The sequence below is a fragment of the Dendrobium catenatum genome, unplaced genomic scaffold, assembly GCF_001605985.2.
Source record: "Dendrobium catenatum unplaced genomic scaffold, ASM160598v2 fragScaff_scaffold_390, whole genome shotgun sequence".
Taxonomy (NCBI): Eukaryota; Viridiplantae; Streptophyta; class Magnoliopsida; order Asparagales; family Orchidaceae; genus Dendrobium; species Dendrobium catenatum.
Window position 1 is genome coordinate 3022478 of NW_021318852.1, and position 23484 is coordinate 3045961.

Consider the following 23484-nt stretch of genomic DNA (forward strand, 5'->3'; position numbering starts at 1 on the left):
AAATTGTCGTTGCCTCGACTATAAATTCAATATATAATATTAAAAAATTAATAAACCAGAGAAAATTTAAGAACATCTTGGTAGACTTTATATTTTACCTGCTTCTTTTACATCAATGCAATGTGCAAATATAATAAAATTTTTTGGGCTAATAAAGTCGTAAAGCTTTACATTTTATAAAGATAAATGAGGTTCACGTGGATTTCCATCATATATTTTAACCATTAGTTCTTTTTCATTAGAGTTTTTTTTTTTTTTTTTTGTTAAAAAAGTAAATAAAAAGAGGATACAAATCCTTTTTTATAATTTAGTAAGCAATGTTAAAATGTCATAGCACAAAAACATTTTAAAAGCAACCAAAAAATAGTGAAAAAAAAAATTAAATTTTTAAGTTGTGATCCGAAATACAAAATAGTCCTAATTACCAAATTCTTAGTATAATTAAAAAATTTCCAGTGAGAAATTTGATCGTCACTATATATATATAAATTCATATATTTGTAGAAGGAGCTAATTCTATGTAGAAAATCCAAAGTTTTGCTATAGTTAAAGCTCTAACAACAGTACTTCATATCTAGTTTTTTTTAATTCTCATCAAAATATAATAATTTATAACTCTTATTTTGTGCAAGCCTGCTTAATTATTGAAAAATTATTCTATAAGAACATCTGATGCAGTCCAGAGTCGAATCATAGCGCGCTACATCACCCTTTTATTGTGTAGTACGGCTATATACAGGGTGATATGGCTCGCTCTAATTCGTCTCCGAATAATCCGATACCTGCACAGAATAAATCTCTCTTAATTATGACACACAAAAAATATATAAATTCGATAATTCTAAAAGAATATTAATTTTATAAATAGAAAAGATTTTAATACTATATATGCTACCACCAATATAGAAACTACAATAAATATTACACGATCGACAACTTCTTCAACGTGAGAACTTCAGTTAGATTTCATTCATTTTCGAAACAGCAATATATATATGCGTCGATCATGAATTGTAGTAGCCTTGCTTGTACTGGGAGAAGAGTTTGTCGGTCTTGGATGCCCGGAAGGCAAAGCAGCCTGCAACGTATATGAAGATAAGGGCAACGAGGGCGAGGAGAAGGATGAGATCGGCTCGTCTCCATTCCCGGCTTAGGTTGGCGAGGAGACCGGCCTTGCAGGAATCGCAAGCGTAGCAGAGTTGCGTCTGATCATTGCTCCACTGCATGCAATCGCCTTCTATCTTTGGGTTTATTGGGCTAATCCAATATGTTGGATTGACGAATGTGTATCCACAGTCTGTCGGTGGCTTGCAGCATCCTGACTGAGCAAATTAAATGTAGAGGATTAGCACATTAAGCGTTTGATATATTTTGGGGAATTGACAAGTTGATATGAGATCTTAAAACTTGTTTGTTCTGAAGGAATTTCATTGAAGATGATACCATTTGAAAAAGATGGTGCTGTGATTGTCCTTAGAAGTTTTTGCAAATAATATATGATTATGTTATGACTGCATTTAAGGTTAACCAACATAATAGAGTGAATAGCATAAAAATATATAGCTAATTTTGATCTATTGGTTAGGAGCTTGACTATCAACTAAGATGTCTTGAATTTGGAGTCGGACAGCCCGCATATGAATTTATCTTAATTGACATAAATGCCAAAAGAAAAACAGAAAAACAATTAACCTGGTCGAAGACCTACCAATATCCTTCTTCCACTACAAACATTTCAGATATAAATCTTCTTTTTGTTTTAGCCTTCATCTTAAATTATTGAGAAATTTGATGATTACTCCTATGACCATTAAGATACAATCTTTTATTGAAGTTTTAGCTCTAGCTAATTTATCTTATCCTTGACTTTATCTTTTCAACAATAATATTCTTTTCATTTTTAAGAAAAGTATTTATATACAGTAAAAATGTTATCTTTTAATCTTTATATTTCAAAATTTAAGATAAATTCTTTCATATGATTTTATTTTAAATTGAAAGAATTTATTTTAAATTTTAATTCCACCACTAACTCGTATCTATATAATTACATATAGGGGGTGTCAATTTAGATCAACGGGTACGGGTCAGGTTCGGGTCGAACCCGACTTGACCCGGGCACAAATGAGTTGACTCGAATCTGACCCGTTTAGCTAAATGGGTCAGGATTTCAAACCCGAACCGACCCGTATGGGTTGCCTGGTTGACCTGGCCGGATTCGCAAACCCGCGTGCGCAGTTGATAGGTCTCGTCATCTTGGGCTTGGGCAGTTGGGCGTCAACGCGCCGTGGGCGAATGTGAATGGCGACTGGGCTGAGTACGTAGGGCTTGGGTGAGGCGAGGTCGAGGTTGAGCGCATACCGCCTGAACGTCGTCGGAATGATAGAGTGATGCAGTCTGGCACCTGGGCGTACGTAGGAGGTTGTGCACAATCACACTTATGTGGGCTGGGTGAACGTAGCTAGTGTTCGGTGAGGCCACAGGTGCGGATATGCCATCCGTGGCGACTAGGCTAGGCGGAGACGAGGGTCACTACGCGAGTTAACAGGGTTAGCTAAGTTGACCCGCGGGTTTTTGGGTCAACCTGAATTCAAACCCATTTTTCATATAAGTCAAAAATTCAAATCCGGACATGACCAATTTTACAAACGGGTTGACAAGATCCCAGATTTTTCTAGGTCGAGTCAAAGTCAAATTTTGAGTTTTGTCAACTTTTGACACCCCTAATTCTATAGTTGAAGAATCAAAATATCATTAGGTCGGAATACAACAATAGTAAATACAAGACACACAAAATAATTACTACTAAAATTTTATTTTAAAGTACTCATAAATCATTAACCTAAAAAGCCATCCATGCACTAATATTCAATCAAATTTTAGTAAAGAATAATGTCTAAAAAATAACATCTTTATTATAGTTTTAGCCCTTTACATTTTCTTAAAAGATTATGAATATTAATAGTTAGGTTTATGTACAATCACAAATTTAAGAAAAATAAATATAATTTAATGAAGAACTTTTAAATCAACATTATCTTAATGTTATAAATTTTTATTTAATCACATAATGTACAATTTAGAAAAAAAAAAGCAGTACATTTAAAAATTCTAACGTGGATTGAGCTTAGATATAAATATATAATTATATCTCCTTAGAAAGAAAATCTCTAATTAAAATCAGTGGAAGTTAAAGATTCATTAAAGCCCAGCCCAATATTTCCATATTAGTACGGCCTATAATTTTTTGCTAAATAGGCTTGTTCCGTGTAGGTCTAGCCCACCTGTGAAAGCAAATTCTAGTCCGACTTCTGTTTGGCAAGTAGGCATTTTTTATGCTTATTTCGTTATTAAAACAAAATCAAATTGTGACTAAATTTAGTAATTTACTGCTCCTAATTAATATATATAATAAGATATATATAATAAGATTTGCTAAATAATTTTCATGTAACAAAGTATCAGTAAAATTATTATTGGACATTTTGACTGAAATTTCTCAGAATAAAAATTTCAGTTGAAATAAGTGGAATTTATTTTAGATCAAAAGTTAAAAATTTATTTCATGTATCTTAAAATAAATTTGATAATTATTAAATTTTTAATTATGATATAAAAAACTACTCATTTGAATATTTAAAACTATTTAAAATTATGTTGCTTGGATCCCATATGGTCTCTAAATCAACCACGGAGAACAAAATTATATATGAATCATATATGTTTAAGGTCAAAACAAGAGACTTAATGAAAAATCCAACAAATTCAAGATCATTAGATTTTGAAGCTAATTAGCATTTAAATATTAGATAAATAATCTATCATCAAAAGATTTGATATGAGCCAACAGTTATGTAATGTTATTGAGTTTTCGTTAAATTTTTGAAAATTTTGAGTTTAAAAGTATTTTAAAAGTATTTTAAATAAACAACATGAAGGGGACAGACAAGATATGAGAGAGAGCTTGGGGATATGAAATAACTCTTAAGAGTTATATTTGACGTTCAATGCTAAAGATTATTGTCAGTCATTGTCATCACTCGACTGTCATCATTTGATCACCGATCACTATTGCTTGACTACAAATATCCAACCACCATATTATGATTTCAATCATCTGTCTACTATTGTACAACCTCTCGCTCGACTGACTTCATCAAACTATCGATCATTGTCCCTTAATTTCCATCATTCAACCGTCACATTCCAACCATTGTCACTTCACTATCATAGTTAGACCATCATCGTCCAACTAACTTCATTTAACTATTATTACATCTTCAACATTATTCCTCACATTTACAAAATGACACAATTGTACATGGCCTTGTCTTCTCTAATTTAGGTGAAGAGCATCAGTTTGTAACATATCTAAATAATAACTCATTTTATATGAGTCAAGCCTTATGCTTTTTTCTCTTTTAAGAGTTTTCACTTAAAAAGGATGTATATGCATGCTATATTTTTTTTTATTATATGCGTTAGATCTCTGCGAAAAGTTAATATGCAAAAATCACTCTTTATCATCATGGATTTCTAACACAATAAATTTAATCATAATTTAGTGTAAATAAGAAAATTCATGAGCCCCTCACTTGGAAACCAACACATTGCGACCTAGACAAAACTCCATCATAGGTAGGATTATATCAATACTTAATGCATTAGAGATCCCATCATTATTTTGCATGCCCATGCATGAAATTAAGTATATTTATTAACTAAGCTAATCTCTTTAGCTTGTTTTATTATGAAATTAAAAAATAAAAAGTTTTAGCTCGAAATGTTCTTCAGGTCGTACGTTCTCATAATAATTATACTTATCACTGTTTTTTTATATTCTAAAATTAATGGGCAAACTTCATGGCCAACACAAACTTTAGTGAGGATAAGTAGGTGGCGTCAACCGGTCTTTGAGCCTGACTTGTGCATGGCATTATCAGCGGTCGCTATAGTTGAGATTGTGTGGAGTCAAACTCTCTATTTAGGGTAGAACTTTCATTGGCAAATTTGTACGTACTCTCTTTTCCCACACTCTCTCCCTGTCTCTTTTTGTTCTCCACTAAAAACAGATTAGTAAATGATATTCAATGCACAAATGATGCAATCTTTCAAGTGAAACAAGAAAAAGAGAGAAGAAAACTACTCAATCCAACTCGCAACGCCGCGGTGCTAAGGTCTAGAGTGTTGCGACACTCCACTCTTTGTCATTGCAGTCTATATTGCCATGACGTGGAGGTTTGGAGAGACATAATGCTCCATTCTCTATCTCCAACTCAAGCTTAGAGCATTTCAATGTTCCAACAAACAGTGTTGCAACGCTTGTATGCAATTTTTTTCTTGGGGGCCGAGGCCTTTGAACCCTAAGCACGGAAAGTGCTCCCCCCCTGCAACCCTACGATAAACTCGACTGACATATTTATGTATGAGATAATAATACAACTCAATTAATTGACACATTCAAGTTCTGCATAAAACTAACATGCAACTTCTATTTTATCTTTATATGTGTTAGATCATCATACAATGTTAAAACAACAAACTATCTAATTTTATCATTACAAATATTTTGACATGCAATGATGATATATGAATGCATATTAAAATTTTTTATGGGCATACACTCTCTCATGCTCCTCTTTAATCCGTCCTAATTTGATAGGATGAAAATTAATATTGATAATAAAGTCACATATTATGGTTCTGTAGATACCAGAGTCTTTGGAGAAGCACATTTCATCAAATCTGTCTCCTCTACGGCTCTACCTCTTCGACTTCAAGATCTAGTTGCTGCCTCAAAGAATTTTTATTACATCCGGCGTCCTGACGTAGCACTACGTTCGAACGTCAGTAAAATGGTGCCACGTGCTCCTATTCTTTGCCGTGCAGCCCGACGACCCGACCCGGACACGGACTCGGTATTGCCATGTATTGGCTGATTTGTGTAGACCATGATATTGCTAGGTATTGCTCGGTAACGAGAAATATCATTTTATCACGACCAATACATAGCAATACCGAGTAATACCAAGCAATACCCCGGTTTTTCTAGGTATTGCTAGGTATTGCTCTTGATAGAGCGGTATTTCTCTTTATTGTCAAGCAATACCTAGCAATACTTAGCAATACACGAACATAGCAATACCGGGTTCCGGTCCGTGTCAGGTCGTCGGGCCGAACGGTAAAGTGTAGGAGCACATGACGACATGTTATTGGCATCCGAACGTAGAGCTATGTCAGGACACCGGACTTAATAAAAAATCCTCCTCAAAAGGCTTCATACCCTCCAAAATTGAACTTCCTTCCCCGATCATACATATCGTTGGGATATAAATTACTGCTAGCACCTAATTAGCTCATGTCGATGTTAGCTAGCAAATATCTAGGAATGTTAAAAGCCTAGCTATAAGGCTTTATTAATTTGGGACAACTTAAAGCATTTTTTTAGCAAAAAAATTTTAGTAAAAAAATAATATTATATTAAAAAATTGCTTTAAAAAGAATAAAAAATTATCACAAATGAAGCCTAAGTCACATAAACTTGATCAATTCAATGGATAAATACAAAAAAAAAATTGTTTTACTAATAATTCAAGCAATTTTTTAGTGTCATTTCTAAATTATTTTTATTTGTGTCAGTGCAAAAATTTCCATATAAATATTAGCCATGAATATTCTAATTTCATAACAATAATATTTTGTTAAGTGACTCTAAATTAGTTATAATCTATCAATGTATGGCTAAAAGACTAAAAGGATGTTGGTGAAAAGGATAGATAATCTTATTTTTGTTGTTGTTTTTTTTTTTTTTTTGGTAATTGTTGGTAATTGAAAAATATTTTATAAATTTATATTTAAGGTTTGTTTGATTTCAAATGTCTAAAGTTTAGGAGTATTTTAATTCATTTTAGGTATTTGAAATACTTATAATATTTTGGTTGATTTTAAATTAAATTCAAGAGATTTTTTTTTCTTTTATTTTAAAAATCATTAAAAAAGTTGTGCCAAACAAATCCTAAGTTTATTATTAAATTGGATGATCATCAAATTTATATATATATGTTTAATCTTTTGTGTGGTGTAATTTGGTTAAAAAGAACGAGTGTAGCATCAACATATATTCATGCCAATTTATTGTTCGTTTCAATTTTCAATTATTTCACGATGGTTTACTAATAATTCAAGAAAAAATTAACTCTAATATCTCGAATGAATGTACATTGTAAAATTCATATTTGTAAAAGTTTCAAAAATTAAGCAATCTAGTTTGATCTATTAATAAATTAGGTTTTCACTGCACTTTTGATAGTCTATTACAGTGATTTAAACACCTACTAATTTATTTGCAGCAGATTAAAAATTGCTGCAAATCCACTATATTTGTATTAGCTATAAAGGGTTTAGCAACAATATCATGTGTGCCGCCCAATTCATGTTGCTTTCTTGCCTTGGGCCAGACGGACACGGGATGTCGAGCAGGAGCTAGGGCACGAGCATGAGCACGAGAGGCAAAGTGGAGATATTAGTGATTTAGAAATTGTGAAAGGTTTGGGGCGTTTTGCAAACCGCCTCTATAAAAAGAGTTATGAAAAATTCAATTTTAGTAGCGGTTTTTACCGCTGCTTATATCAATTTATAGTGCGGTTTTAAAACTGTCAATAATAACTGTTGAGGAAATCTCATATTTTAGGTAGCGCCTATAAGTGGACAAAAATTTATATGAGAAATATTTAGTCCTAATGAATTGTGCTTAGGAAGCTCATGTTCTGTTAAAAAATAATTCTCGAAATAAAATAAAGAGAAAATCAAAATAGACATCAAATATAAATTTATGAAAAATTTTATCGTTTATAATGGGAGAAAAGCAGTACTCACTTGAAGAGGAGTTAAGCTCGCATAAAAGAAATCTTGTGCGAGGCGATACGTCTGGTTGAGCTCCGAACAAGTACTGGTAGAGCTCAAACATGTTCGAATTCGGTCCCACTTCTCTGAACTCTCCACTCGCCGGCGCAGCCAGCCTGAATAATCCTCGAGCCGGTATTCCTTATAAATCCGATTCGGAACCGCTCGTTCCGACCCACCACCGGTAACCACGAAAATAAATATCACGAGTGCTGTGAGGAAGAGGATGACCAGGAGCATGGCCACTAGGTAGAAGAGTAGCAGTGAGGGAAGACGCCATAGGGCTCCGACGAAGCCGGTGAGACCGATGAGGAGGACAATGATGCCGGCAACGATGACCGGCCATTGGAGGAGCTTGACGCAAGAGTTGTCAGTCTGTGTGGTTAGCCAGATGCCGGCGGCGATGATGGGGATTGAGAGTAGCATGGCGGCGAAGTTTATGCCGGCGATAAGAGTGTTGCTTAGGGCCATGGGTTGCTTGGGGGGTGAAGGGGAGGAGGAGGAGAGTGATTTAATAATGGAGACAGAGAGAATATTATGTATCGTTGGGAGATTTTGATGGGCAAAGGATTGATACCAAGCAAAGAGAGATGCCTTGCTTTTTTTGTTGGGTTGAGTTGTAATGGCATCTAAGATAATTTCTTTTTCAAACTTTCCATATGTTTATGACATTCAGATTTACACACATAAATTGAGTGTATATAATCATATATTCATATTTGTGAGCTTGTCTTTGGATTTTGCATTGGTACTTTGAATCATTTTGAGTCAGAGATTTTAGCCAACTATGCTAGGGTTGTGGACTAGAGCTTTGACCTTAATAAGATATTGGGTCATGATGAGGCCACTCATGGATATATGATGTAGTTATGTTGGAGTTGCTTTGAATTTGGTACGACTCGTACGTATTTGTTCATGTCATTGACTGTTGTTCACTCGGCAGATGTGTCGGGAGTCCAAGGGGGCAGTGCTCCCTTGTAGGATTCGACCTGCCCGGTAAGGTCGCGGCTGCCCCTGCGGGGGTTTTTCGGGCCAGCACTTCTGGAATAAATTTTGATTGTAAGGGTAATTTTAGCATTCCGCTTATTTTTTCGATGCCCTAATTTTATCCTATAGGTTGTAAAGAGCTTAGGGTTTGGGCCGTTTTTGTACTCTAACTTTTGTTTTCTCTACAGTGCAGTTGTGATTCTCCTCCCTCGTGGTTTTTTCCAGTTTTGGGTTTTCCACATAAATTTTCTATGTTTGTTTGTGTTTCGCAAATTGTGATTTATTAATTCTTTTTGTGTTCGGTTCGTCGTACCCTAACAAATTGGTTTGTCATTTGGATGATTCAGGAGAGGTTTGTGGGTTGAAAATGAAGAGCCATGGTCATCTAGATATGGAAGCAAGAGCCTAAGTAGAATATTTTTATAATCATTAAACCCTTCTAAACTTAATAGTAAAAAGAAAAAGAAAATCAAAAGAACTGTCCACGACTGTTATCTTCAACCGAAGGACGCTTAGATGACTAAATTAACAAGGATGAAACTCATAACAAGTAAAATTATTGGAAAGCCAAAGTAAACAGAGGTGCAGGTAATAGAAGCCGCTAGAGTCAAAAGTTACAAAGCCATTGGATTCAAGATCACACCAACTATGAAGATAAGCGCAACCTTAACCAAAACAGCTGCGATTCCCATTTTAGAAACCCAAAGTCGCCAACCAAAGCTTGCCCGAACATGTTATCCCAGAAATAGTACTCTCAGCTCTCTCCAAAAGCCAAGAGAAATTATTCTGTGCGGAGACCGGACGAAGAACGCTGTTCGGAGATCAACATGAATGCATCAAGTCAACGGTACCGAGTGCAGGGGTGACATGGTGCATTCTGGTTGATCTCCGGACGATCGACGTTCCGCATTCGCATAGAATAATTAATCCCAAAAGCCGCCGCGTGGTTATTTTCAAAACTCCAATGGTAGCTTCCAACAAAACAATCAAACTAGCTCCCATGGTAACAACAACCATCCACCTCAATTCCAAACAATCAGATAACAAACTTGTAAAGGTCAATTTCATCTCTCCTATTTACACTGAAATTCTTAGAAGAATTTTAGATAGTTCAACCGACACTTATGTAAAGAACAACATATGCATAGTTTAATGAAAAATAGCACATAAATATACAATGAAAAGTAAAAAACAACACTAAGTCCTATAAGTAATTGAACTGCCAAAACACAAACTGGTCTTTTTATTTGTTCGTCTTAACGCCTATGTCATTCATTTTATGACCATAATAAACTTAGAGCATCTCCAACCGAACATCAAACTAGCGTATGGCGTCGCTCGGTCGCTCCAGCCGAACACCAAATCTTCTGCCATTTACTTGCAGGTGGCACTGTTCACCTACGCTATTTTGCTCTCTCAATCTGAAAAAACACGCGAAAGGAAGAATGATTGTTACCTTCGCAGAAGCACATAAAATGGGGTTCGATTGGAGCAGCATTACCGTATTTTGGAGTTTTGTTGTACTTTACCGTGAAAAATGGAGTTCTCCGTTGGAGATGCCCCTAGATCTTTGCGGCACATTTGGTTCATCCTAAATCAGGCAACTTATCTTGCTTGGTAACTTCCACTTGGATATAGATTTTTTTACTTTGTTAAAATTTTGGCCATCTTCTTAATTTACGAGCTTACAAAAAAGTAAAATAAAAGTAAGCATGCCTAAAAAAACCTGCAGTCTTGTATTTTGTTTGAGAAACATTGCATGCGCTTCTATTGCGCTAAGATGATGAAGCTCCATGGCTGACTCAATATAAGAATGGCATATTTTTTGAACCACCATAGCAACATTAGCATTACACAACTCTCCTTGGCCTATTGGTTGAAAGCTTAGGCTTCCAACTAAGAGGTCCAAGGTTCGAGTCCATGTGTATGCGTTGTGTGTGTGAGTTTGCCTTAAATGGCCTAAATGTCCCAAAAAAAAAAAAAAACATTAGCATTAAAATCACACCACATGCCATCATCATTAGCCTTAATCTAATTATTTGTGGCACCACACACATATAACATAATATGGAAAAGATGTGAAATTTCAATGACTAAGCTAAATTTATAAGAAATTAAAATGTTCAAGAATCAAGAAACTGGACATAATGTTTGTTCATTCATTTTGGTTGAGTAATATTTGAAATGTTCAAGAAAAGAAATTACTCTATCTTTTTCAAAAAATGGAGTCAAATTAATGTCAAAGAAATAGATAGTCAAAAGTGTATAAAGCTTACTTCCCACAAATAGTTAGATAAGATTACTTAATAATGCTGATGGACAATGCTCCTTCCTTGGAAGAGATTAGTAAGTGTGCCTAGCACTAACATATTATCTTTTTTTCCTTGCTAAGGATCCCTTTGGTCAATGTTGTGATTAGTCCAAATTTATAGTTGTGATTTCTTTAGTTTAAATTCCTGTGTAACTTTTTGTGCTATTATTAGTGTGTGTATATATATATGATATTGTTTGTAATAAAGTAAGCAATAAGATTGTTTTGTATTTTGCTCTCTCTCTCCCCTTCCCTGACGCCGGAGTTGAGTTGTTTAATTCTATTACTTCATACTAGATTAATTCCGTACGGTGGTTTATAAGGATGTATAGGAATGTTCTTTTTTCATTGGAGTGTAGCCTATTATGTTGCTCTATTTTTGTTTATATATACATGTAGACATTGCTTGTAATAGGTAGATTTTTAGAGAATAAAAAAATAATTTTTTAAAGGCTTTATGCCTTGTTATTTTGAATTCATGTATTCTAAGATTTGATCTTAAATAAAGGCTTTTGACATGTTACTTTTGACTCTTGTATCCTGAATTATATTATTCATTTGGTAGATTCTTCTTCCAAGTTCTTGGATTTGTGCTCGGACACGGCCACCGAATCATTGACTTGGATTCGTCGAGCCCCCTCCGGTTCAGAGTCATTCTCTCTCTCCCAAGATGCTCAAAAAGAACTTCCTTAAGAAGATCTTACATTCAATGCTTAAAGAACAATACTCCCATCACACGTATGATGTAACGAAATAATATTAAGGTTTCATTTGGGACGGTTTTTTTACTGCTTCTTAAATCAATTTTCTTCTACAAATATTTTAATTTTTCTACGTCCCAAACGAAACCTAAATATTAATCCATTTCATCAAAGCCATTTTTTGTCTGAGTTTCTCATTGTAGAGATCTAACGATCTTTAATGAATGGTCTTACGCAGTATGCACTGTGGTGGTTGAGATATCTGAAACCAAACAGTTTCTAGTGCTACTTTTGAGAAATGGTCCCATGGGGAATCAATTCCATTTCTGACGTGCAAATCTCCAATTTTTGTTACTTTTGAGAAAGGGGCATCTTATTACTTACTGCTACAGTCTGCTGAGTAAAAACTTGAAAAAATCACTTCAAAGGCTTGATAAACAATTGGATTGTAATTGCTTTTCATAACTACATAATTATTGGCAATATACTTTGAAAAAAAAATTGTAAAAATCTTCTCTCCTTCTTCGTCAAGCAAGGGTACGTGGAAACAAGAAGAGCTCAGAGTGAGCAATTGTCTATCCTGAAAATTTTTTTTCTTAGAAAAATAAGTATTTAACTATTTTGCTTATCGTCAATAAAAGCAATTGCCCAAATTCTAATTTTTTTTTCTTTCATATATAAAATTATATTTTTCATAATACTATTTTGTCAATCCTCAAAAGAAAGGTTAATTCTGCCCTCGACATTAAGATGAACTTTAACACTTATATTTATGTCAAAATTAATTATAATATGTATCATTAATTTCTGTGCAAATTTAAGAATTTAAAAAGAAATCTCGATGTAAAATATCATCAAGATATATACTTAATTTTTTTATCAATATGCTTGCAATAGCATCCATTTGAAATGAAATAAATGATCTTTTACAATTTACATGCAACAACATATTTATTTATTTTTTCTTTTTTATTTTTTCTTTTCTGTCAAAGTGATCGCAACAAGACAATGGAGATAAGGTGAAAGAATATTATTTCTATCACTGCCCCATTTGAGAAGGATTGAAGACCTAAAAAAAGTTTTACATTTCTCGACTGGGCATTATTCCTATGTTCAACATACTAATTATTTGGTTTTTTTTTTTTTTTCTTATTTTGAATTTTATTTTGCCTTTCACAGTGACATGTTGCACTTTCATATAAATTTAAATGAAATGATATTAGCATAATAATTAATATTATCTCAATTATTTAGTATATACATATGTAAATTATTTATTTCGTTTTAATTGTTTATTTATATCGGCCTCAAATGGTCCCATGGGGAATCAATTCCATTTCTGACGTGCAAATCTCCAATTGTTGTTACTTTTGAGAAAGGGGCATCTTATTACTTACTGCTATAATCTGCTGAGTTGAAACTTGTAAAGATCGACTTCTCTGTCCATTTAGCTTTTTATCTCATACTTTTTTTTTAATAAAAACACAGAATTTATTTCAACAAAATAAAAGGGGTTACAACAAGCTAACAAGCAGGAAAGAAAAGGCTACAAAGAAGTACAAGGATAACGACCCAATAGGCTCAGTAAAAGCAGAGGCTTCAAACCACACCTAAGCCAGGCACTGGCCTTCCAGTATGGAGTGAGAGCAGAAACACACCAAGTAGCCAGCCCGAATCACACCACCAAAGGTTGCCACTAGCCAGGACTTAGGATAAGTGAGCCCTAGCCACATCATTGCCTTCACTCGATAAATCACATCGGCATAAATTAGTCGAAATTCCAACTAAATTGCAGCCACCAGAAGGAAAAGCCTTCCAACAATATCAGCCCACAATCCAAAGAATAAAGCTCGCCAAACAACCACAAACTCGCCACCACTTAAACACCAACCGACAAGCAACCAAAAAACAACACTAAAACTCATAAAGAGAGCGCCAACAACATCCAAACCCATCATTATAACCTGCCACGCCTACCCCTCCCACGAGAGGTAACAGAGACAACAGGTCGATCATTCCGCAATGCAAAATCCTCCCCGGGTCGATCATTCTGGATGCGTTTGACTGCAGCTTTTTATAAAACTAGTTATAAATGTGCAATGAAAACAGCTTTTTTGAAAGTAGCTAATGAAAACAACTTTCTAAAACAAAAACTTTTTTAAAGCAACGAAAAAGTATTGGCCAAATAGAAACTATGATTATGATGTGAAAAAAAATAAAAAAATTATCACAAACGAAGTCAAAGAAATATAATTACTTACCTATAAATTTAATATTTAATGATGAAAGCATAGTTATTCTGTGAATAAAAAAAAGAAAAAAAAGGAAATATTTCCTTATTTCCCAGAAAATAGGTAGAAATTAAGACTTGTAGTGAAGAAAAGAAAAGGGTAGGTGGCATATTTAACTCAGTGGAGGTCATAATTATCATATGTTTTCCACATCACGACTCGGCCCACCGAGCCTTTAAAGATACAGTCTTGCCTTTAAATATAAAAATTAGGTTGCAGTAGTGGCATCATTTTCCAAGATTAAAATAATTTTTTAAAAATTCGATAGGAGATTGGAATGGTTGAAAAATTGGTTGGATTGGATAATAAAATAAAAAATTAAAAAAAAATTGGTCAATTCAATTTAGTTGAGTAATTAAAGAATATAATTAAGGGGGTCATTATAAAACATTATTTGTTAAAGTGATCTTATAAAATAGTATGATTTGGTAGCATTAATATGAGTTTACATTCAATTATGTTGATATGTGCTCAGTACTTTAAAATCTTTCTTAGAATATTTGAATTTCTCAAAATTAATTATAATGTGGTTGATATTAAAACATATATTTTATGAATCATTTATCTCAAAGTACTCTCTTATAAGAAGAAAAGATAAAATATTAGTATTGATCTTTCAAAAAAATCATTTAGGATATGATGAAGTTTTTATATATAATTATTCCCATAACATATTTGTCAAAATTTTAATCTCTTATCATTGATGTTCATGTAGGATCATCACCTATAATTTGATATGTTCAAATTGATATCAAATATGTCATTAGTAGCAACATTATCAACGATCATTATCGATCGATCCACTATCAATTTAGTTTTCAATTTTAAACCCAAAATAAAAAAAAAACTATTTATTTTAGGTTTTGGCTTCACTTCTGATTAAACTAAAATGTTGATTTAAGAAGCAACAAAAAAATTGTCCCAAACTAAACATCATTTAATTTAATTTAAATTAAACTATAATATATTATGAAAGCAATTAAATCAACCCAACCCAACTTGTAATAATAAACTGATAACTCGCAGTCGCGGCCTTGGTGACTTTTGACAATATATAAAAGGGAGATTTACATACATGTCACTTATTTTCATGTTATTTAGATATCTAACATTCAAAATATTAATATTGCATGTCTATCACCTATAGAATAAATATGGGTGCATTGAATGAAATATTAAAGTTTATAGGATTGTATGATGGTATGAATGAAATAGATGAGTGATTTATTTGATATTAAAATTGCATAGTGTGATAGCCATGTAATATTAATATTTTAGATATTATATATGATACATCGTCAAAAAAATTTCTTGATCGGGCACGAATCTCAAGACAAAATCAAGTGGAACTTACAAGATTAAAATTAGGAGCATCCGACTTCGATTTTCAGCAAACTTATAGTCGAACTGAGTGTCTCGAAAATACGAACCCAACGACACCAAATTCGACCCAATCCGAGCCCAAATTGGTCCAAATCAAGGACCCGAAGCGCTATTGGAACGTTCAAACCACAATTTGAATTACCAAACAGTTTCCAAACATAACAAGCTTATACTCGAATCGAGCGGCTCGACGAGCCGAATCCAACGAGTCTAAGATCACTGAATTCCAACATCACTAAGACATTCAAATGTCCATCAAACGGTTCGTGACCAAGGGATTCAACATCGGTCGTCCATCCAACCACTTCCAAATTGCCCTTGATCATTCATCTATTTACGGGCCATGCCATTCTCAAAATTTATAAATAGAGCTCCCTTTTCTCTTGAAAAAGGAACCCTAAGCCAAAGGAAAAAAGAGAGAGATCGGAGTTCTGTCGGACCACCGCCTAACGCCGTTGTTCCACCGAACCACCACCTGACACCCTGTACTCCGCTAGACCACCGCCTAACATCGTTGCTCCGCCAAACCACCAACTGACACCCTGTGCTCCGCCAGGTCACCAACTGACACCCTGTGCTCCGCCGGACCACCGACTAACGTTGTTGCTCCGCCGGACCACCGACTAACGTCATTGCTCCGCCGGACCACCACCTGAAGCGCCCTATGCTCCGCCGGACCACCGCCTAATGTCGTTGCTCCGCCGAACCACCACTTGACGCCCTGTGCTACGTGGGACCACCGCCTAACGTCGTTGCTCCGCCGGACCATCACCTGACGCCCTGTGCTCTGCCGGACCACTACCTGATGCCCTGCGCTCTGCCGAACCACCACTTGAGGCCCTCACTTTGGCCAGATCGCTTTCAGAGGCCCTCACTTTCGTCAGACCTCCACCCGAGGCCCTCGTCTTCGTCAGATCATCACCTAAGGCCCGGACTTCTGTCAGACCATTCTCTGAGGCTCGAAGCTCTGTCAGACCATTACCTGACACCCAGATTTCTAACGTACAATTGTTAATTGTAATCTGATCGCCCTCAAAGGCAAGTCAGCCCATTGTAACATACTCAAATTCTAGTGGAATCATTTTCAACTGGGCTATACCCCATGGTTTTTCCACTTTCAAGGATTTTCCACGTAAAAAATCTTATGTTCTATTTGTGTGAGCTGGATATCCGTACAAAGCTATGACGTACAATTAAAACTCTATCGTCGCGTATAATCTAGCCCGCAACAAGATATATAAATAATATGAAATAAAGTGATATATACATAATTTCTCTTATATATATATATATATATATATATATAATGCTCTTAAATTCGTACTGAGAATTTTAATGATTATGGGTGAAATTTATTGGGTTGAGGGAAAGCGTTAACTCTAATCTTTCATCAAAATCACCTGCTTACAGATAAAATTTTCGAACTAAGTAAAGGCTGCCATAGTTCATTAGCTCTCTTTACGACTCTTAATTTCTAAGTCAAATTTGATGAAAGAATCTTACCAACCCGTCTACCAATGTTGACCAGAGCAATTAAGTCCAGACAGCAAGTTGCTGCAAAAACTGACAACGTAATAAAAGATTTTTTTTTTTTTAAGTAAAAGATTACAAGTAAAAGAAATTACAAGTAAAAAAGTATTCAAGATAAGCAAATACAAAACGTACGTGGGTCAAAAGAAATAAGAACTCCAACTATACCATCCATTACAATTTAAATTCTATAAAAGAACCAAAACTGTGGCAAGGACCACAAAAAGAAGAATTTGAAGACAAGCAGCAGCTGAACGAATTGAAGGAATTGCAGTGATGAGAGTCAGCACCAAAAAATCAAATGCCTGCAGCAATAGAACATCTAAACCCAGCTCCCAAGCCAAAAAGAACTAGACTCAGGTTATCAGTAGAGCACATTAAAATGGAGGAACCCTGGTTGCCCAAAGACCGTCCAAGGGGCCTGCGATTGGGAGCATCATCATCGTCCAGTTCAAGCTTTGCAGGCAAAACGAAGGGACGAAGGGACCCGATAAATGCCAGCACAGCGTATACAACCCAACAATACATTTCACAATTCCATGCATAGTGCACCGATGCCAACAGTCCCACCAAATTATAGCACATCCAGTAATTGAAAAGCCTCCTTCCATTTTAAAACTTTTTCAAAAATCACTCTTTTAATAAGTAAGGTTATTGTAGAAGAACTTTGCGTATTTCCCCCAAATCTCCTTGAATTCCTCTCCTTCCAAATGTAATAAGTAGTGCAATAAATCATAAGTTTATAGAAGTTTTTTTTATTTTCATGTAAGAAGATTAAGGCTGAATAATTAGGTTTTTTTTTTTTTGCTTTCTGATAATTTCATCACATTAAAATTTCTGTTTGAATATAATTTCGTTGTTATAGTTGCGTAAAATAATTTTTTATTACAGATTTTTTTTTTTTGATAAGAAGTGATAAAACGGTCAAAACTATAATAAAATAAAATGGCCAGAAAGCTGTCCCAAACATATCATAATTAGCACCAATCATGATGTACGTTCAAGCGGCAGATCTTCACAAAAAATAACTCAGAAATTATTACTCATTTACTCTTAATCTGAACATAGGATTAAAATTTTTAGCAACATTAATCTAAAATTTTTAAAGCTGAAGAATAAATTACACAAGAATATCTATTCGTAATTTGTGTTATGAAGAGTTTAAGAGTTTTTAGATTTACATTGTGCTTTTATATAATATCATAAATTACATTAATCTCGATATAAATTTAATAGATGTTTAGATTTTATTTGGGACAGTTTTCTTATTATTTTTTAAAGCAGCTAAAAATTGCTTTAAAAACAATAAGAAAACCCTTCAGAATGAGATCTTAGTATATTATAATTATAAAATTTGTCAAGATGTTTTTATGTATAATTTATTATCACTAAGAGCATTGTATAAAATCAACATGAATTCCAAAAAAGATTTGCATGGCTTGATTCTAAAATTATGCAATATTGTTGGCTCAGCATAATAATATTTTATTTTGTCATTGATCTTCAAGATAAATGTCTAGATATAGAAACATCTTTCATCCAAGTGAGTATCGAACTATCGATAACCCTACGAGAAAATCTATTGGTGTGATCCAAATTTAAAATTAAAATGGAGTCATTCAAGAATCATAAGTAACTCCTCCAAAGTATTTTAAGTCACGAATCAAAGATATATTCAAATAGTTCAATATAATTTGCTTTATAGATCATCAGTTTAACTTGACTCAAGTATTTCATGGAGCCAACCAAAAATTTACAGGTTCCTTGAGTTTTAATGAATTGATCCATCTCAATAAGCAAATCTAGGTCGAGCGATTCATTGGACCATGTCCTTAACATGCAATGATGTTTTAATTAGTACCATTGATTATTCATATTTCATTATAGAAATAGAAAATTAGAGGGCATAATGAATTGATCAATCTCATAAATTTAGTACCAAGGATCTTCATCAACAAAACTAACAATCCACAAATATTATAATCATTTTTGTTTAAAGAAAATGTGCATTGATCAAAGATGAATACAATAATTTGTAAGTTAGGTTTTTTAATTAGCCCCTAACAACTCCCAACAATATGCATGTCCAATATCATTAGTTTATTTAGAATATAAATTTGCTCATGATTTGATTGACCAAAAAATAATTAAATAAATAGTTTGACCTTGAAAATATCCAAAGTGACACCTTAATCTTATCAAGCAACACCCTTTAATCGAATAAGTTGTTCCTTAGGGTACTTTTTAAAAAACCTCTCATTATTGTGTTATAATGCCTACGATCAAAGGATACAAATAATACATAAATTACGGATCAACATTAAAAAAACACTAAAATTTATGTTGTATGATTGAAACAAACCTATATTTATAAGAGAAGTGATAAGATCTAATCTACTACAAATAAGCTAACTATACGCATAAGCAAACATAAAAAATATTTATTCTCAAATCCCAATACACTTAATCTCACAATTAAAAAAAATACAAATATTTTAATCTAACACAACATAGATAATAAAGAGAATAAAAAATATATCAAAATTTACCTTCATTTTAAGGAGAGATTATTACATGCAGTGATCAGACATAAAGAATCATTCAGTTTTATCTCTGTGAATAATATAAACACACTGTTGAATAGTAAAAACATAATTATGAAAAATAGCTATATTTTTATTATTCACAATTAAAAAATCGAACGATTTTCTATATCAAATCTCCCCACAATATATATATATATATATATATATATATATATATATATGCACGTCCCAAGGGCATCTCCAACCGACCTCCAAACGCTTGAATGGAGCTCCCGGCCAGCTCTAGCCGAACTGCAAAATTTCCGCTATATGGCTGCAGGTGAACAGTGGGACGCCAATATTGGCGTTGCACTGTTCATCTCCGCCATTTTTACCACTCTACCGAACTTGTCGCGGGAAAAAAAGTGGCGACGGTTAACTGCAAAAGGGTGAAAAACGCGTTCCATTGGAGATGAAATCACGGCATTTTGTAGTTTCCGGCATTTTGGAGTGAAAAATGAGATTTTCGGTTGGAGATGATCTAAGAAAACTATCAACCTCATGCAAATTTTGCAAAAAGAAAAAAAAAGTACAAAAAATAGAAAATCCGAAAACGTCCAATGCGTACTTTGAAATAATATAATTATTACTGCTGGTGGGATAGAAGGAAAACACAACTCTCCTTGGCCTATTGGTTGAGAGCTAAGGCTTCCAATTAAGAGGTCTAAGGTTCGAGTCTCTGTGTATGCGTTGTGTGTGTGAGTTTGCCTTAAATGACCTAAATGTCCCAAAAAAAAAAAAAAGATAGAAGGAAAAAAAAAATGAAGCACATCAAATCGAACGCCTGACTATAAATTTTCTAATAAAAATCAAGCAGAGCATACTTTGACCACATCTACCCACTCATACATAATACTACTTTATGCATTATCAAGGCATAGATAAATCATGAAATAAATAGAAGTCCATTCATTATTTAGGATAAATAAATACAACCTTAAATCTAAAAAAAATTAATAATTATTCGTTGACTATGTAATATTATGATAAATTTAAGGTTTTTATTTTTTTTTTCTTCTAAATTTAGCATTCTAAGCATTCAAAATTATAAAGAATTTAGCAATGCAAATGAGTTCAAATAGTGATTGAACTTGATGCTTGTGAGAGAGATTTATTATCAGATGATGTTGATTTGTTATGAATAAAAGTATATTAATTTATCATTGAATTTTTGTGTCCGTAAAATATTTGTTTCTAGTTCTATATGTTAGGACTGATTAATTGTTCAATAAAAAATTGACATATATGATTATCTTCATCAATCTTCATGTCAATTTATGTTCTTTTTTATTAAAAAATATTATCTATTTAACTTACATGCATGCTATTTTCAACTTAAATCGTAATGTTATAACATATATAAATAATGATGAAATTAAACCACGATACTGTAAGTTATACACTATACTTCAGCCAAAGTCCATTCATTCACTTCATCTCTTGATATCCATCAAATCCTTAAAGATCATAAGAAATTCAATGCCTTGGGGTGATAAAGATTCAATTTTGAGACAATCAAATGCTGCTCGAAATTGCCTAAAACGTATAGACTAGCTTAAAAAAGTATTATAACGAAGAAATTTCAAAGTTCTATCTACCATCACTTAATGCTCATTATTATCAATAGGTAGCTCTATAACAATTAGGAGATAAAATAAATGGAGTTATGCATATCCATATCTGTAAATAATTTTATATAATTATGACATAAATCCATATAGAAATATTTATTAATGATTATGGCATAGTAGTTTTAAATAGATGAAACATAACATATGCTAAGTTTAACTCAAGTTATGTTAGATATTAAAAGAGATTTCGTTAGAGGTACTTCAACTAACAATTTATATATTTTTTTATCTATCTTAATTTTTTGCACTAATTAAAAAATGTTTAACTATTTAAACACAATGAAATCTTGCGTACAATGTTGTTTAGAGGTTCTAAAAAACCATTTTTAGAAAGTGTGAAAATGATACATATTCAAGCAATTTGAGGAGCATTTGTTGAAGCTAATGTTACAATGGCACCAAGGAGTCAATCTAATACTTAGGGTTTGTCTAAAAAAGTTTTCTCACAGTTTTGCTTTTCAGATTATAATTACAGTTCCGCTTAGTTACTATATTTTTTTCATTGCTCTTTAAAATTTTAATGTTGGGAAGAAATTTTTTTATGATTTGAGTTGCTAATGTGTGAAAGCATGCATTCTTGATGTCTTTGAAAAAGAATATATTTATAATATTCATAACAAATTAAAAAAAAATTCCAACAGCTTCACAAACATCTTTACAAAACATTACAGCTGTCCCAAATAAGACCAAAATTGCAAAAAATAGGTAGTGCTATGATGAGAGATCCAACACGATGATGCTAGCTAGAACCCAAGTTTTTGGAAGATCCTATCGTGCCTCAACACTAATTTCGACACCATAATGTGTGGGTCTAACACCCCCCCCCCCTAATAATCGATGCCCTGATGCTATTTACGAAATTAAGGCATCAAACTTTGTAAATGCATGATTTTGAATTAAACATGGAGGGGATTTTATTGGGAGAAACCATTTTTGCAATATTTCAAATATCCCAAGGGAGAAATAATGTTATTTTTTAGATGGAGAGATGGGAATAATTGTGGAGACTAATAAATATAGCTCTCAAATTTTGATTTTGTATTCCCTTCTTTTTCTTTTGAGCTTGATTTTTCAATGATAATTATCTTGCATTCTCTTTTCTATATCATATTTTATATTCTCTTCCTTTTGTAATATCAAGCCAATATTGGTTATTGGTTTTACTTTAGTTTGATATATTGATATCTTTCATTCAAATTTTATGCTGCATATTTCACTTTATTTCTATTTTGCTTTAATTGTTTGACTATCACCTATCTGATTCGAAGATTTGTAGGAAATTGTGATGTTCTTTGAGGCAGAAATATCATAACCAATAGTAAAATAGATACATCCACATCATAATTGTGTAATCTTTGTGATCTATGATTTACTTGGATTTATTACATTCAATCTATTTCAAAGATTATGATAGATTTTGTTTTGCAAATCAATTGCTCTTTATTTTCAAGATATTAGTAAAGGATACTTTTGAATTTGATTATAAAAAAATCATTCATTTCAATTGATAAAATTAACTATTTTTTACCAATTGAAGATATCTTGATAAAATTTAATCCCCTTGTCTCTTCCTCTATTGAAAACTCTATTTAGATTTCATTTCGAACAGCTTTCTTACTGATTTCTAAAGAATATATTTAGTAACAAAAAAATTTTGTATAGAAAAATTGTTTTAGAAAAAAAATAAGAAAAATGTCCCAAACTAAACCTTAGTTAACATTCATTATTAGTAATTTTTGGAGCTATTATTTAGATTTCTTTACATTAAAATTCATATAAATCTTTATTTTCAAATAAAACTTTTGTTAATTACATTTAGGTACTAAGTGAAAATTAATTTCAATGTGGATGATATTTTACCCGATATTTTATTATTTGCGGAATCACATATTCTTATGAAATGAGCTAACACCAAATTTATATATTTGATTATATCAAAAACATTTTTTTAGTAGAGGTTAATGTATTAAAGTAGACATATAGATTATTAAAAATAAGTCAAAAAAATTCTTAAAAAATAGGCCAATTAATTCTAGTATGCACACAAATGTGATCCCTTCACTAATCCTGAAGAGCTATTTTTGGTATGAATTAGATAATAAGGAATATAGGAAAAAAAATCTGATAATCGTATTAAATATAGATCCTTTAAATCAGCATGTT

General features: G+C 32.9%; 1 protein-coding gene across 1 annotated transcript; it reads right to left on the reverse strand.

Moving 5' to 3' along the window:
• Positions 1-940: 940 nt before the first annotated feature.
• LOC110116481 (protein TORNADO 2) lies at positions 941-8483 on the reverse strand. The gene is made up of 2 exons (XM_020850048.2): positions 7876-8483; positions 941-1322 (listed from the first exon to the last, which is right to left on the reverse strand). The coding sequence occupies exons 1-2, from the start codon at positions 8371-8373 to the stop codon at positions 1005-1007; spliced, it is 816 nt and encodes a 271-aa protein (XP_020705707.1). The 5' UTR covers positions 8374-8483; the 3' UTR covers positions 941-1004.
• Positions 8484-23484: the final 15001 nt, after the last annotated feature.

What these genes read in the sequence shown, in the direction of transcription:
- LOC110116481 (XM_020850048.2), bottom strand. Translation starts at nt 8,373, where the DNA reads ATGGCCCTAAGCAACACTCTTATCGCCGGCATAAACTTCGCCGCCATG. An exon ending in CGAGCTTAACTCCTCTTCAA is followed by an intron (nt 1,323 to 7,875) that starts GTGAGTACTGCT and finishes TAATTTGCTCAG; the next exon opens with TCAGGATGCTGCAAGCCACC.